Source organism: Heterodontus francisci, chromosome 18, assembly GCF_036365525.1.
Source record: "Heterodontus francisci isolate sHetFra1 chromosome 18, sHetFra1.hap1, whole genome shotgun sequence".
Classification (NCBI taxonomy): Eukaryota; Metazoa; Chordata; class Chondrichthyes; order Heterodontiformes; family Heterodontidae; genus Heterodontus; species Heterodontus francisci.
The window spans coordinates 22,556,602-22,573,599 of NC_090388.1; the positions used below are offsets into that span (position 1 = coordinate 22,556,602).

At 40.4% G+C, this 16,998-nt stretch overlaps 1 protein-coding gene across 5 annotated transcripts in view; it reads left to right on the plus strand.

The window, feature by feature from the left end:
• Positions 1–16,998, plus strand: part of rab3ip (RAB3A interacting protein (rabin3)) — a 91,107-nt gene that overhangs the window by 22,017 nt on the left and 52,092 nt on the right. For all 5 annotated transcript variants that reach the window (XM_068050407.1, XM_068050405.1, XM_068050408.1 and 2 more), the window contains 3 exons: positions 2,294–2,559; positions 3,915–4,170; positions 15,324–15,419. In XM_068050407.1, the coding sequence (XP_067906508.1) occupies positions 2,315–2,559; positions 3,915–4,170; positions 15,324–15,419 (597 nt within the window). In that variant the 5' untranslated portion in view covers positions 2,294–2,314. The remainder of the gene's footprint in view (positions 1–2,293; positions 2,560–3,914; positions 4,171–15,323; positions 15,420–16,998) is intronic.

The following is a 16,998-nucleotide window of genomic DNA, read 5'->3' on the forward strand; positions in this document are numbered from 1 at the left end:
CCCTCACTGAGAGGTGTTTTGGTCCGACTGATGGTCTTGTTGTTTGCTAGGCTGTATCTGACAAAACCCTTGTTTTATCCAGTTTTAAGTAATTGGGCTATAAGAATCAAAATGTGATATCTATAGCCATTTGAATGATATGCTGGCTAAAACTTTGATCCATACCTTTTGTCTATATATCAACACAGTATTCCAACTAATAAGCTAGTTACGATGTGATGTCCTGGGAGGTGACCTGTCTTTTAGAACCATAATTCAGTGGGGGGTCAGTCCCTTCAGGATCAAAGAAAATTAGTTTGAAATAGGCTGTTAAAATTTTAATTTAGTAATTACTATAGGTTCCGTGTCACGGATTCAACCTTTTGTTTTTGTCGTCTTATGCAGTGGGAGCTGAACCCGACCACAGCCAACCCGGGCCCGAGTCCTTCAACTTTTTTTCATGCCCGACCCGACCTGAAAATATCAAATGTGTTATTTGTACAGAAAAATAAAAACGTGTCAAAACATAGATTAAAAAGAAAACAATACAAAACGAAGCCCAATCACAGCCGACCTGACCCGAGCCCGAATGCTGGACACCGAATATAGGCCCGACCAGACCCGAACCCAACACATGTAGTTGGGTTTGGTTGGGTTCGGGGTCAGGTAGCCAGGCTTTAGTGGGAGTAGCACTTGCTGCGCTTACAAGAAGTGTGATGATGAACAAAATACAGACTAAAACTGAAGAGTTATAAAAATTGACTTTAACTTTCCAAAAAAATAAACAATACTGCTGAAAATGCCCACCGAAGGTAAGCAACCTGGTCTTGCTATATTCAAACTGTCTGACAGGGGCAAAGCAATGCCTCTTGAGCTGGGAGGGGTCAATTACACCCATCCTGAAAGATTCCTGAATTGAATGGGTTTTTCTGAAACAAAGAAGGTATAAAGTGGAAACATCATAACTGGATTATCCTCATCCTGACCCCATCAAGAGACACTTTTGAATTGAATGGGTTCTTCTGAAACTAAGAAGGTGTGAAGTAGCCACATCCTAAGCCCTTGTTGGTCACCACAGGGAGGGAGATCCACATCTCCCAACAGAGACAAAGGTGTAAAACAATTTTTGACCCGTAAAGGTAGCTCCCTGAAGAGAGAGGAGAGACACACAGAAAGAAACCTCACCAAGAAGCTTATTTCCAGCTAAGGGCCTGAGAAAAATCCAGCAAACCAGAAGGGTAGAGCCCTGCTGTAGAATTCTGCTTCTTATACAGCAGTGAATTAGAAATGATCCACTGTCTTCAACTGAACTCTCAACCAATAGAGAAACCTACGAAAACCTCAGGCCTGCAATCAGAGAGCTTGACTTACGAGAGAATTCAATAGGTTTACAGTAACTTGTGAAACCTACCCCACTTAAACCCACTTACCCCTTTTCCTCTCTGTCTCCTTGTGCGTGTATGCGAGTGCATGCGGTTATGACAATTTCAGGATAAGGCGTATTTCTCAATAAATAATTGATTCTTTTTTGTTTTATACAGACAAGACCTGTTGCGGTCTGATTATTTGACAAAGCACAATGGGGGTAAACCCTAATAACAGAAAAAAATTTGCTGTGGTCAGGTGGGAGTTGAACAGTTGGGAACCACCCACACCCCTCACCACATGGCCATAACACACTGCAACGGTAGAGCTGCACCTTCACCACCCCCCAATCATATTATAAATTACAATGGATGCAATTTTGGGGTTTAGTTGTTGAATACCATGTTTTGCATTACCTCTTGTAATTCACTGGTTATCCATGAATGTGAAAATTAAATATAGATTAGATTTGAAGATGAAGCACTCAGCTGCTGAGATAGGTAATTACAAGCAGAAGAAAGAACATTGGTCTTTATGGTAAAAATACTAGTGTGTTAAGGAAAAAGCGTTCTTGATTATCGCAAACTCAGGAACCAGCTCAGTTGTCAACTAGGGAACTTGGGAAACATTCTTTTTTAATATACCTTGATGTCAGGATGGTGCCTATCTGACCGTACTTTATTCTGTCAAAGCTGCTTTCACTAGGCTGTTGCAAAGTTTGAATTTCCATTGTCAGTTCAGTTGATATTTTTCTTGAAATAGCTTTGCCAGTTCAAAATCTCTTAGTTCAAAGTAAATTTTTGGTGTTTCATACTAGTCTAGTATACCTTTTTTTCTCTTTCCTGTATTAAGAGCTTGAAGACCACACTGAAATTAACTGGATTTTATCAGGTCTAATTTTTCCCAGACTTACCTCATAACTTCTATATTTACTTTTCTATGTATATAGGGCTTTATATAATGAACTGCTATGGCAAGCAACACTCTTGAAGGCTTCCATGAAGTGAACTTAGCTTCGCCTTCCTCTCCAGATTGCACTGAACTGTCTCAACCAGAGACTACAAAAACTGAGACTTCAGGACTTACTTATCACCCTCTTACACTGGTGAGCTCAACCCCAGTTCAACCCAGTACACTGATTGCTGTAGACCTTCCTACACAGCCAATTTATCCATCCTCCAAACATCTCAGCAGTGGAGAATCAAGAAATGTCAGGTATGTATAGCGTGCAGGTTTGATTAGCTTTTAGGCTATGCTAAAGAACTGTTCTTAACCTGTGATATTCTTAACTTTTATGTTGAGAAAGCATCAGTTTAGGAGGGATAAATAGGTTTTTTGAGTTTAGCGTATAACCTTTATTTTGTCTATTTCCTTTTTAGCAGGTATCTGATTTGGTTTTAATGTAACTCATTAATCTTCAAATTGTAACAGTAGTCTGGGCCAGTAGCAAGAGGGTAGTATTTTAATTGAATGATATTTGGCAAGCTCCAATGATGGGTCAGACTCTAATGATGGGCTATGATTGCATAGGTTAGCCAGAGAGTGCAGCAGTTGATCTCTGCACCCTTGAGCTGGAGAAAACTATCAGGCTTCCCACTCCGGATTGCTATCCATTAAACACTATTGGAAATCACTTCGATGCACAGTGGGTGAGAACTAGGTCAGATTTGGTTGTGATGCCCCCATGGTTAAAAAAGTAATCTCTTGGCATTAACTGTAAGCACACCCATTAAAAAACGACACTTGGGTGAAATACTAAATGAGCATTTGTGGATCTATACTCGAGTAAATGTTAATACCTTCAATAGAAGAGGAGAGAAATTTGGTGGCAAAGTGACAATTTGCTGAACAAGTGACGTGCCATTAGATATGGATAAAGTTTGAGATTCATAACTACTATAATTGATTTGTGCTGTACATGCCTTTCATGTTGTAATTCAAAAGGTAATGTGCATCGACTTCCTGCAGTGTTAGTTTACACTTGCAGAGAATGTTTTCCGTTTTATAGAGTCAGAGTTATATAGCTCAGAAACAGACCCTTTGGTCCATCGTGTCTGTGCCGGCCGTCAAGCACCTAACCTAATCCCATTTTCCAGCACTTTGCCCGTAGCCTTGTATGCTATGGCATTTCCAGTGCTCATCTAAATACTACTTAAATGTTGAGGGTTCCTGCTTTTTTTTTTCTGTTTTGTTTTTCAGATCTGCTTAGATCATGTTAACTGTGTTTAGTTTACCTAACTTGAGGCGTGAAATTTGTTTTGTGCGGCTGTTAAATGCTGGAAATGTCTGCTCGGCTTAAGGGGTTCTGAAATTTTTCTCAATTTGTCTCTAGATGCATCTGTAATTATGTTGCACACACAGACTGCAGAAATTTACAACACTGAAAGAGGCCATTGGGCCCATCATAGCTATGCTACAGCAATACAGAACTAACTTATTTGTACAATTTATCCCTTTAATCCAATGGTCTTGTACAGTTTTGCATGTCTGAGTGAATAGTGAAGTCAGTTAGTTCATATTTCTTTAAATTGGTGCTTGTCATCTTTTCATAATGGTATTAATGATTCCAGCAATCAATTCTCAATGTCCTGTGCTACCTCTGGAGCAGTGCATGGCTCACCAAAACAGCAGACAGGTGATACTGGGAACCATCGTGCGGAGGTGGAGTTTTTACAAGGTGTACTAGCAAATGAAACGCAAGAAGAAGCAGAGGATACCTTGGGACAAAGTACAGACAGTCTATCTCATTTGAGAAGTCCATTTGTACTGGAAGTAAGGGAAAAAGGCTATGAAAGACTGAAGGAAGAACTTGCTAAGGCTCAGAGGGTAAGGATATCTGCTTTATTGTCAAAAGTGATGTATTTAAAAGTAATCTATTTATGGATTATTATATATGTTAGTCATAAAGTTTCAGGTGAAGTGATTTATGACTTTAACCCCTTATAGGGACTAAACCAAATCAGGAGTACTTCCCTATGAATCTCCCTTAATTAAGTTCAAACCATACAAATTCTTATAGACACTTATTTGGGTCCAAAGAATTGAACTAGCTTTCCCTCAAAAAAAAAACTGAGAATATTACCATCTTTTGGATAGCCTATTTTAATAATTATGGCTTAGTCATAAATATCCCAGTTACTATAAGGGTCTGGGAAACGCTCTTCAATACGTATCTCTCCACATAAAGAGATACAGAGAGGGAGTTCTTGTAGTTGTATACAGAACACTACATGAGACGATTGATTAACTTTTATATATTAAAGAATTTAACATGCAATACACTTTTAAGTGGATAAGTATATCACAATATCAAATATTACTAAGATGTAACACATAATCTTATTTTTAACTTAGAATCTAAAAGTTTAGCCTTGCTAATGTTACAGCAAAATATCTTAGAGTATCCATCAAAATTTAAAGTAAACTTTTACCTTAAATTCCCCAAGTAAGGCATAGGGTGAGAAGTATTGTTTGAGGAATTCAACACTTCTAATCTTTGCTTCAAAAACTCTCATGTTTATACTGTTGCTAAGGTGTCATATGACCTCTTAACATATAGGTGTTATCTTTCTGTGTGTTTCTTGCTTTCAAAATCCATATTTGGTAGTATTAACTAACCGCTTAATGTTTTACTGGAAATCCCCTGTTCTTGAAGTTGTGAGCATTTATCTGGTCAAAATGTTTGTAATTGTGTTTACTTGACCTCTTGTTCCTGTATGTCCATTCCATTTATTGTTTTATTATCTATAATTGCCTTTTTTATGGTACCTTAAAACAACATTTTGAGCCGATCTGTCTGCATCAACAGCTCCATAACTAATTAAGTTTATTGCTACCTTTTATTGGTGTCACACGAGATATCTTAATGTGTGTGTTTATCTTCCAAGTCCCTAACAACAGAGACACAAATGGGGATTTCCCAACTTGTTTCTGCTTCATAACAGGGACGTTGAAAGACCTTGAAATTTTTAACTCTACCTTCTTAAAGGGGAATGTCGGTGAGTCTTGAAAACTGACCATTTATTCAATCTTTAATTCTGAAAGGTATAATATATTAACTATGTCTAAATGCTACCTAATTAAGCCTATTATACCTATATTCCATCACACGGTCAGATTTTAATGCCGCCAATACTGATACAAATTGAAGGGTTTGTTCATGACTTTATTTTTCTCTTCTGTACACTATTGCTGGCACAGCAGAGATTGTGCTATGGCAGTACAAATGGGAAGTTTTCTGCTTTACATTTTAGTTTTGTTTTCATCCAGTACTGGATAAGCAAAAATTTCCTCCTGTTAAATATTTGGAAGACTGAAGCCATTGTTTTCAGTCCCTACTTCAAACTCCGTTCCCTAGCTGCCGACTCCAACCCTCTCTCTGGCAATTTGTCTGAGACTAAACCAGACTCTTGACAACCTTGGTGTCATATTTAACCCCGAGACGAGCTTCCAACCACATATTTATGCCATCACTAAGAGCGCCTTTTTTTATTTCCGTAACATCTTACGACTTTGCCTGTGCCTCAGCTCATCTGCTGAAACCCACATTCATACCTTTGTTAGCTCTAGACTCGACCAATCCAAAGAGCTTTTGGCTGGTTTCCCACATTCTACCCTCCGTAAACTTGAGTTCATCCAAAACTCTGCTGCCAGTGTCCTAACTCGCACTGTTCCGTTCACCTATCACCCCTGCGCTCTAATGTTTTGATTTTAAAATTCTCATCCATGTTTTCAAATCCCTGCATGGCCTTGCCCCCTCCCTATCTCTGTAATCTCTTCCAACCCCACAACCCTTCAGATGTCTGCTCTCATCTAATTATGGCCTCTTGAGCATCCTCAATTTTACTCACTCCTTCATTGGTGGCCGTGCCTTCAGTTGCCGAGGCCCCAAAATCTGGAATTCCCTTCTTACACCTCTCCATCTGTCTACCTCGCTTTCCTTTTTTAAACACTCCTTTAAAACCTACCTCTTTGACCAAGCCTTTGGTCGTCTGACCTATGTGGCTTGGTAGCATATCTTGCTTTATAATGCTCCTGTGAAGGACCTTTGGGATGTTTTATTACAATAAAGGGGCTCTTTTGTTTTGTTTTGTTTTGTTTTTTATGGCAAAACTGAGAATTAACAGTGTCATGGAACAAAATAAGTAGACACTGATGCACATAACTTTGTCACACTCAGCCTCACGTGCACATGCAGGCATACGGAGTCCACAAATGCATTTTATTATGTAGAAGGCATTGTCACTTTTTCTGAAGAATGTAATAACTTTCACAGTAATGAAACAGTCTGCTGCCGTTGATTATTCCATAATCTAAACATTAGAAGATGTCTTTCACTGATTATTAAAAGCACTAGTACGTCTTTGCACTTCAAAATAACAGTCAATCCAACAATGTAAATATAGAAATGAAGTATCAAAATTATCATCAAAGAAATTACATCGCATGACTTGCCACTCGTATCCAGCATGTATGTGACATTTAGGTTTATATTTATATTTGAATTAAGCTGAATAGCATAAGTCTCACAGCTTGAAAGCTCTTATTCATAAATAAAAACAAAGTGCTGGAAATACTCAGTAGGTCAGGCAGCATCTGTGGAGAGAAAAGGAGAGTCAACGTTTCAGGTCAGTGATCTTTCATTAGATCCTTCAAATTAAAGGTGTTGCTATACATACCCGCATGGGTTCTAGTTATGCCTGTCTTTTTGTGGGATATGTCCTTGTTCCAGTCCTACTCTGGCCCCCTCCCTCACTTCTTTTTCCGGTACACTGATGATTGTATCGGTGCCGCTTTCTGCCCAAACTGGAAAACTTCATCAACTTTGCTTCCATTTTCCACCCTTCTCTCACCTTTACATGGTCTATTTCTGACACTTCCCTTCCCTGCCTAGACTTCTCTGCCTCCATCTCTGGGGTAGGCTGTCTACTAATATTCATTATAAGCCCACCGACTCCCAAGGCTACCTTGACTACACTTTCTCACACCCTGTTTCCTGTAAGGACTCCATCCCACTCTCCCAGTTTCTCCGTCCCCGAAGCATCTGTTCTGATGATGCAACATTCCACAACAGTGCTCTGACATGTCTTCCTTTTTATTCAACCATGGATTCCCCCCACTGTGGTTGGTAGGGCACTCAGCTATGTCTGACCTATTTCCCACACTTCTGCCCTCACCCCTTCCCCTCCCTCCCAGAACCGCGACAAGGTTCCTCTTGTCCTCACTTTCCACCCCACCAGCCTCCACATCCAATGGATCATCCTCCAGCATGATGCCACCACCAAACGCATCTTTCCTTCCCCTCCCCTGTCAGCATTGTTCCCTCCGTGATACCCAGGTCCACTCCTCCATCTTGCCCAACCCTCGTCCCCTTGCAACAACACCTTCCTATGCAATCGCAGGAGGTATAATACCTGCCCTTTTACCTCCTCTCTTCTCACCATCCAAGGCCCCAAACACTCCTTCCAGGTGAAGCAGCGATTTACTTGTCCTTCCTTCAGTTTAGTATACTGTATTTGCTTCCCACAGTGCAGTTGCCTCTATATTGTGAGACCAAACGCAGATTGCGTGACCGCTTTGCGGAACACCTCCGTTGAGTCTGAACGCATGACCCCGAGCTTCTGGTTGCTTGCCATTTCAATACCACCCCCCGCCACCCCGTTCTCATGTCTATCCTTAGCCTTCTCCAGAGTTCCAATGAACATCAACACAAGCTCGAGGAGCAGCACCTGATCTTTCAATTGGGCACTCTACAGCCTTGCAGACTAAACATTGAGTTCAATAATTTCAAAGCGTGACTGGCCTTTATTCTGCTATTAACACCCCTCTCTGGACGAATGCTTTGTCTTTCACCACAATCATGAACACACTCTTTGCCTTTGTGCCATGACAGCTTTGTTATTTTAATCTCTCCTACCCTCTGCCCTATCGCACACCTTCCCTTTTGTTCTCTTCCCCACCAACCCACACCGCCCCCCCGCCACTTCACTTGCTTAAAACTTAATTCTTTTGTTCTGTTCCCCACCAACCCACAACGCCCCCACCCTCGCCACTTCACTTGCTTAAAACTTAATTCTTTTCTAACCTTTGTTAGTTCTGATAAAAGATCTGAAACATTAACTCTGCTTCTCTCCACGGATGCTGCCTGGCCTGCTGAGTATTTCCAGCACTTTCTGTTTTAACTATTATTGAAGAAACGCATGTCTTGTCTTAAATTGTCAAGTGGCAAAATTGGCAGACATAGTCCGGGAGAGTAGGCGCCATGTTTTTTTTACAGTAAAATATATACGAACATATGAATTAGGAGCAGGAATAGGCTGCTCGGCCCTTCAAGTCTGTTCCATCATTCAATATGGCCACATGGCTGAACTGATTGTAACCTCGACTACACATTCCGACCTACCCCGATAACCTTTCACTCCTTTGCTTATCAAGAATCTAACTACCTCTGCCTTAAAAATATTTAAAGACGTTGCTTCCACGGTCTTTTGAGGAAAAGACTCTCAACCCTCAGAGAAAATGTTTCTCCTCATCTCTGTCTTAAATGGGAAACCCCTTATTTTTAAAAGTGACCCCTAGCTCAAGATTCTCCCACAAGGGGAAACATTCTTTCTACATCAACCCTGTCAAGACCCCTCAGGATCTTATATGTTTCAATCAAGTCGCCTTTTACTTTCCTAAACTCCAGCAGATATAAGCCTAGCCTGTCCAACCTTTCCTCATAAAACAACCCGCCTATCCCAGGTATTAGTCCAACTGAACTGCTTCCAACACATTTACATCCCTTAAATAAGGAGACCAATACTGTACACAGTACTCCAGATGCAGTCTCACCAATGCCCTATACAACTGAAGCATAACCTCGCTACTTTTGTATTCAATTCCCCTTGCAATAAACGATAACATTGTATTAGCTTTCCTAATTACTTGATGAACCTGCTTAATAACCTTTTGTGATTCATTCATCAGGACGCCCAGATCCCTCTGCATCTCAGAGCTCTGCAGTCTCTCACCATTTAGATAATAGTCCTTTTTTATTCTTCCTGCCAAAGTGGCCAATTTCACATATTTTCCCACATTATGCTCCATTTGCCAGATCTTTGTCCACTCACTTTGCTGACTATATCCCTTTATAGCCTCCTTGTGTCCTCTTCGTAACTTCCTTTCCTACCTGTCTTTGTGTCATCAGCAAATTTAGCAACCATACCTTCGGTCGATTCATCCAAGTCATTTATATAAATTGTAAAACGTTGAGACCCCAGCACTGATCCCTGTGGCGCACCACTCGTTACATTTTGCCAACCAGGAAATAACCCTTTTATGCCAACTCTCTGTTTCCTGTTAGCTAGCCAATCTTCTATCCATGCCAATATGTTACTCCCCACACCATGAGCTTTTATTTTCCGCAATAACCTTTGATGTGGCACCTTATCAAATGCCTTCTGGAAATGTGAGAACTGTCCATCCACCGGTTCCCCTTTATCCACAGCACATGTTACTTCTTCAAAGAACTCCAGTAAATTGGTTAGACGTGATTTCCCTTTCACAAAACCACGTTGACTCTGCCTGATTACCTTGAATTTTTCTAAGTGCCTTGCTGTAACATCTTTAATAATAGATTCTAACATTTTCCCTAAGACAGATGTTAAGCTAACTGGTTAAGCTAAGCAGTCTCACTCCCTTTTTGAATAAAGGAGTTACATTTGTCAGTTTTGAATCTGATGGAATCTTCCCTGAATTTATGGAATTTTGGAAAAATAAAACCAATGCATCAACTATCTCAGTAGCCACTTCTTTTTGGACCATAGGATGAAGTCCATCAAGTCCCAGGGACTTGTCAGCCCGCAGCTCCAACAATTTGCTGAGTACCACTTCACTGGCTGGAATTTTTTTGAGTTCCTCCCTCCTTTCCATTTCCTGAATTACAATTATTTCTGGGATGTTACTTGTATTCTCTGTAGTGAAGACCGTTGCAAAATACCTGTTCAATTCATCTGCCATCTCCTTATTTTCGCTTATTAATTCCCCAGACTCACTTTCTATAGGACCGACATTCACTTTGTTAAGTCTTTTTTAAGTATCTATAGAGACTCTTACTGTTTTTATATTTCTAGCTAGCTTTCTCTCATACTCTAATTTTCCCCTCCTTATCAATCATTTAATCATTCTTTGCTGTTCTGTATATTCTGTCCAATCATCCGACCTGCCACCCATATTTGCACAACTATATGTGCTTTCTTTAAGTTTGATATTATCTTTAACTTTTTTAGTTAACCACGGATAGTGGGTCCTCCCCTTGGAATTTTTATTTTCTCGTTGGATTGTATCTATTCTGTAATATCCCTTTAAATGTCTGCCACTGCATCTATTGATCTATCCCTTAACTTAATTTGCCAGTTCACCTTAGCTAGCTCTGCTACCCTAGATCGCCGGAAAAAGAATCGATTGTGTCACATCAATATGTTGAAACAATATCACCGCCTGGAGGTGGATAAGCAAGCACAGGTATGTTAGGTAGTAGGGACAATGAAGGATGAAAGGGAAATTGAGGTTGAGACAGAAGGAAGCCTAGACAATTCTAAGATAGAACTTCCTACTATCCGGTTAGCTAATACTGAATTGTTGGGGAGATTAGAGACTGTTGTTATGACCAGGTAAGAAAGGGGTCTAGGGTTCGCTTTCAGCCTTCACCTGGTCTCACTGTAACAGCGTTTAATTTTAAACACGCTGTGTTTTTAGCTCCCCCTTAGTGAATCCTTGTTCATTGCTTTCCAATTATAAGGCAAAGAAACCAGACAAACTGGTTTTCTTAGGTTTAAAGAAGAAAGGTTGAACTTTCTTAAACTTAAACTCTAATTTGGTTAATGCCTACAGATACGCGATGTGTCCACGCTATCATGCATACACGAAACACACATGCAGATAGAGACAGAAAAGAGCAGAAGTAATAAAGTGGAAAAGTTTGAGGCAATATCTGAAGATGGTTTTGGTTACTGTTATTAGAGCTCGCTGTAGAGTCCTTGATTGTAGGTAGGCCTTGCTTTTCATTGGGGCCCAGTATTCTTAAACCTTGTTTGATGTTGGAGACTTTTTTCTCTTGAGGCTCACGTGTCTTCATTGGGTTTGGAGTTCCGTGAGAAGGAGATGGGAGCAGACAGGAGAGGTCTTCTCAATCCAGGAGCAAACAGTCTTTGTGTTCAAACTGTCTGTGGCTAGTTCAAAAATCCCTGGACCAGCCAGTTAGTCATGTGATCACTTTTCTTGGCTTTGTGGATTGGATCACCTTCGCAGTCTCTGGAATGTTCTTTCTTACACCTTCAATGTCTGGTGATCAAAATCAATTTGGGTTAGTTGGAGCAGGGTATAGCCCTTTGTCTCCACAAGCAGTGTCTTTTAGTATGCAAATGACTTTCCAGCCAAGTGATTTTATAACAAGTCCTTTCTTCACTCCAGCAACAGTTAAAATCAGTGTTCATCTGACAAAATTAATATGCCTCATTCTTGGTAGGTGGGGGATCTGTATGACACTGCGCTTTCATATTTAGATACAGAACAGCAAGAAGACCTAACAAGGCTACTCACTACAAGGAGCCAGGATGTCAACCTTAGCCATATATGATGTGGATGGAGGAGAAACCTCTCCTATAAAACAGCATCCTATTGCTTAAATCCAGAGAAACAGGCCCAGGTGAAAGCAGAAATCGAATACATGTTGGAAAATCACCTAATTTGAACCCAGTCAAAGCAGCTGGAGTTCCCCAGTCATGTTACAGCCTAAGCCTGATGGTTCAATTAGATTTTGCATAGACTACAGAAAGGTTAATGCAGTAACAACGGCTGACTTCTATCCAATTCCTTGCTTGGAAGACTGTATTGACAGTGTTGGTAGTGCCATGTTTCTTACAAAATTAGATTTGTTAAAAGGATACAGGCAAGTTCCTTTAACACCCTGAGCTAAATAAATATCAGCCTTTGTCATTCCAGACGGTCTTTTCCAATGCTGAGTGATGCCATTCGGGCTAAAAAAAAAAAGCCCCAGCAGCTTTTCAGAGACTAACGAACCAGGTGGTAGCCAGTGTTCCTTACTAATGGCTTACCTTGATGATGTGCTATTATACAGTGACACTTGGAACAACTAAAAGCTCTGACAAAATTACAGTCAGCTGATTTGGTGATAAACCTTTTGCAAATTCACTTTTGACAAGGGCGAATAAACTACCTAGGGCATATAGTAAGGAAAGGAAAAATGCTCCCAAGAACAGCAAAAGTACAAGCATTGATGGAGTTTCCTGCTCCTAAGACTAAATGAGAGATCATGAGGTTCTTGGGGATATGTGGTTTCTACTGCAAGTTTGTACCAAATTTTGTAATATGGCTGCTCCACTGACAGTTTTGCTACAAAAAAAAGCCAAGGTATTGTGGTCAGGAGGCGTGCCAAGCATCCTTTGAGAGGCTGAAAGCATTTTGATCAATGAACCAGTATTGGCTGCCCCAAATTTCACTTAGTCTTTCAAGGTAGCAGTTGATGCTAGTGACCTCTGGGTTGGTGCAGTCCTGTTCCAAGACAATGAATCGGGCATAGTAAGGCCAGTGGAAAACTTTTCCAAAAAGCTAAATTGACACCAAAAGAAATGCTTAAGAGTGGAAAAAGAAACCCTGGGCTTACTACTAGCTCTTAAGCATTTTGAAGTTTATATCCCCCATGACTACAAAGAGACACTGGTATATACTGATCATAACTCCTTAGCCTTTGTGGAAAAATTGAAACACCAGACTGTTTTGATGGAGTTTACTATTGCAACTCTATCACTTAAAGATTATCCACATTGTGGGGAAAACAATGTAATTGCTGATGCTTTGTCGAGAATTTAACTTTGCTTTGAGTTATCTGAATACAAAGCAGAACTGTATTAGTTGCAGGTAAAGTGTGAATGAGAAGGAATGTGGAAATATGTTTTAATATTTTTTCTTTTTTTACCACACTTTGTAATGAAACGATTTAAAAAATGGTGTTTTATTCCTCCAAGGATGGAGGTGTTATGAAAGTGCTTCCATTTTAAAATATTTTTTGAGGACTTGTGTTTTAGAATTGTGCAAATGGATTTATTTGAGACTGGAGGGATTCCATGGACGTGTTTTTTTTAAAGGGTTACTGGAAAGACTGTTTAAAAACAACATTTACTGGATGCCACATGTCTTCGGCTAAGTAAACAGCAAGGTACCTACTGACTATGGGAGTTGTTGACAAGAGAAGTGACATGTCAAGATTTATGGTGCTCATGAGTGGGTTTCATTTTTGAATACTGTTTTGAGTCAGTTGGATTTGTAGCCTGCTGAAAGAAATACCCAGCTCCATCTTTTCTCCCCCTCTTTGAGAAACCCTGTGGCTTGAGTAAGAAATAGAGAAACCAAAGCAGCATTTCTCCTGAGAAGCTTCTGGAAGACTTCCTCTCGACATCTCCTCAATGAACTGCTTCTTAAAAGATCCCAGTGACCTGTCTACGTGTACTCTGATGTCGGACTACATGCTAGCTGAAACATAACATCATCTTTTTTCTTCAAGAATTAACAAGTACTTTGGCCAAAGCATCTTTATTTTTCCTTCAATGGGAGTGTGTGTGTTTGTGTTGGGTATTTAGAAGGGGAAATATATACATTTACTGTCATATTTCAAAATGTGTTAAAGCTTTGCATCTTTATTGACTAAGTCTTGTTTTACAATAAATTAATACTTTTGTTTATGAAGGAAACCTGGTTGGTGGATTTTATTTTTAAAAAAAATAGAGTATATAATTGACCGCATTGGTAACTGGGTACACATTTAAATATATGTTGTGAGCTGTGAAGAAGAGGAACCAGAAAAAGACAGTCCGCTCCTCCTGCCTCGGTCGTAACACTACAGATAGTTTAAAGATGGTGTTCTAGGCAGGGGTCTTCCTCGTTCTGCTGGAGCTGATGTAATCTCTCTTTCTGGCTCTGCCTTTGTCAGCCCAGCATATACTTTTTTTAAGGGGAGTTGAGGGCTCTGAGGAGCTGGCACGAAAGAGGAGTTGAAGTCTGGGGCAGATCAGCCATGACCTTATTGAATGGTGGGGCAGGCTTGAGGGGCCGAATTGCCTACTCCTGCCCCTGATATCTGTCATGTGACCGTGATTTCTATTTACCATTGTCTGATGGGGCCATTGTTAGACAATGGGGTCTGCGTGTCACCCATCTTCATTCCAATTTGATAAAGTGGAGCTTTCCACACCCATTCATTTTAACTTTGAATTTGGAGACACCATGTCTGCCATGCCATTGTTAATCCAATTTGTTGAAGAGCGATAGCCTTTAACACAGAATGGGTCATTTACTTTTTAATGCCTTCTCCAAGGCTGGTCCAGACATGAAGATTGACTTGGGTTCTTGTAGTTTCCATATGTATTGGCAGTACAGGATAAGATCACATGACCTCTCGACTCCATCTTGTTTTTCAGGAAAAGTATCCATTTTAGTTTTGTTACGCAAGTTCTTGTATAGTTCATAATTTCCAGATGCGTGAGCGTGACAGTACAAACATCATGTAAAGGCAAAAGATGCTGGAAATCTGAAATAAAAACAAAGTGCTGGAAATACTCAGCAGGTCAGGCAGCATCTGCGGCGAGAGAAGCAGAGTTAAAGTTTCAGGTCTGTGACCTTTCATCAGAACAGTACAATTCACGATCAGTACAAAAATTATGCATTTTCCCCAAGAGGAGTACAATTTTTGCTGTTAATTAAAATTTTAATATGAATGCCACAGGGAGTGGGAAGGGGTTCCAAGGTGGTTTTATATCACTGTCTTTCTTAAATACAAACACCATGTAAAGATATTAAAGTGAAAATCTCTTCTTTAAAGTTTCAAATATTTGGATAAAGTTACAAAAAATACATAATTGCATATTTTTATAGAGAACATATAAATTGTAACGTGTTAATTATTTGTTACTGCTGCATTACAGGAACTAAAATTAAAAGATGAAGAATGTGAGCGATTATCCAAAGTCAGAGACCAACTGGGCCAAGAACTAGAAGAACTTACAGCTAGTTTATTTGAGGTTTGTATTTAATGGGGAAATTTTATGCTTTCCTTTGTGGCAGGTTTGGAGGTGGGGAGAGCAGAGAATCGTGTGGACCCTGCCACCTTCTCGTCTCCTGCTGCCAATTGAGACCCTCAAGTGGACAATTAGCCAAGCGGTGGGCAGGCCTGTTGCCACATGGGAAGCATGCAAGAAAACTCATGCGGGTTGCTTGCCGGCTCCGGAGTTTCGGGTGATTCATTCATAAAAGACACTTAATGCCTGAACGAGGGACCTGGCATTGGGAAGGTTGGGAGTGTGGGTGTCCTCTGAGAGCTACACCCCTGCCCTTGCTGCCGACCCCCTCCCTGCGAGACCCCTTCAACTCTGATCTATCTTTGGCCTGGGTCCAGCGCCACTCGTCAGCCTTGGGTGAGTGCTGCACTGGCAGCAGTCACCACCTCCGCAGTGGCACTGTTCAGTTAAAGAGCTGCCGGCCTCTGATTGACCGGGAGCTCTAAGTGCGGGACCTCTGTCGTCTGGGTCCTTGATCCATTGGAAGGCCTGCCACTGTCCAGTTAAGAGCCTGATTGTCACTTAATTTGGCAAGCCTCACACAGAAGGGGCGGCGCAGGTTGCTCTGTGCTTTTGCCAGAGGTAGAGACCCCCGTCGCCCAGATAAAATCCTGGCTAATGAGTACGAGCTGAATTACGATCTAGGCTATATTGAATGGAACTAATTCTGTTGAATGCATAATTCAATTTAACCTTGAGCTCTGTAAAACATGCTTACTTCATGTTAATTCCTAGGATGGATTGAACTGATTACTGAGTCAGGGCAGTTTTCTAGAATGATGTTTTTAGAACCGACCATGGAACAGACCATACATGATTTAATGATGGATAATAAACTGCAGTAAACTGGGCTGAACTGCTAATGAGTAAACCTACAAATAGTGAGAAATATTCAAAAACAAATTTGGTACGATACAAAATCAGTCCGTACCTCTAAAAGGCAAAGGCTGCACATGTGCAGTTAAGCAACCAAGGTCAATAATAATGAGGTAAGTGACAGTATCAAGCTAAAAGCAAATGCAAGGGAAAGTGAAAATGTGGTGGACTCGGGGAGCTATAAAACTAACAACGGCAAACAATGTAATGAGGTACTAAAATGGGAAATGAGAAAGAAACTGGTAACATACAAGCTAACAGCAAAAGTTTTTATAAATGTATTAAGAGGAAGAGAGTAATGTGGGCTCATTAAAGACAGGTGTGAGACTATAATGAACAGTAAGGAAATGGAAGGCTTGTTAAGAGTTCTTTGTATTCATTTTCACAGTGGTGAAAGAGGACAAAATGCTCGTGGTATAGGAAAAAAAAAGTCAAGGTGAAGGATTTAAAATCAGCGATTTAATATCAGTACAAGTAAAATGGTAATGGGAAAAAAATAATGAGACTTAAGATGGACAAATCTGAGACCTAATGCTTTCCACCCTAGAAAGAGAAGAAATTGCAGACGTGTTAGTCATACTTTTCTAAAGTTTTCTAGGAATTGTGCCTTTTGGTTTGAAAAATTATTGCATATCTTTGTATGAAGTCCATTTGGGCCTGGTGCCAT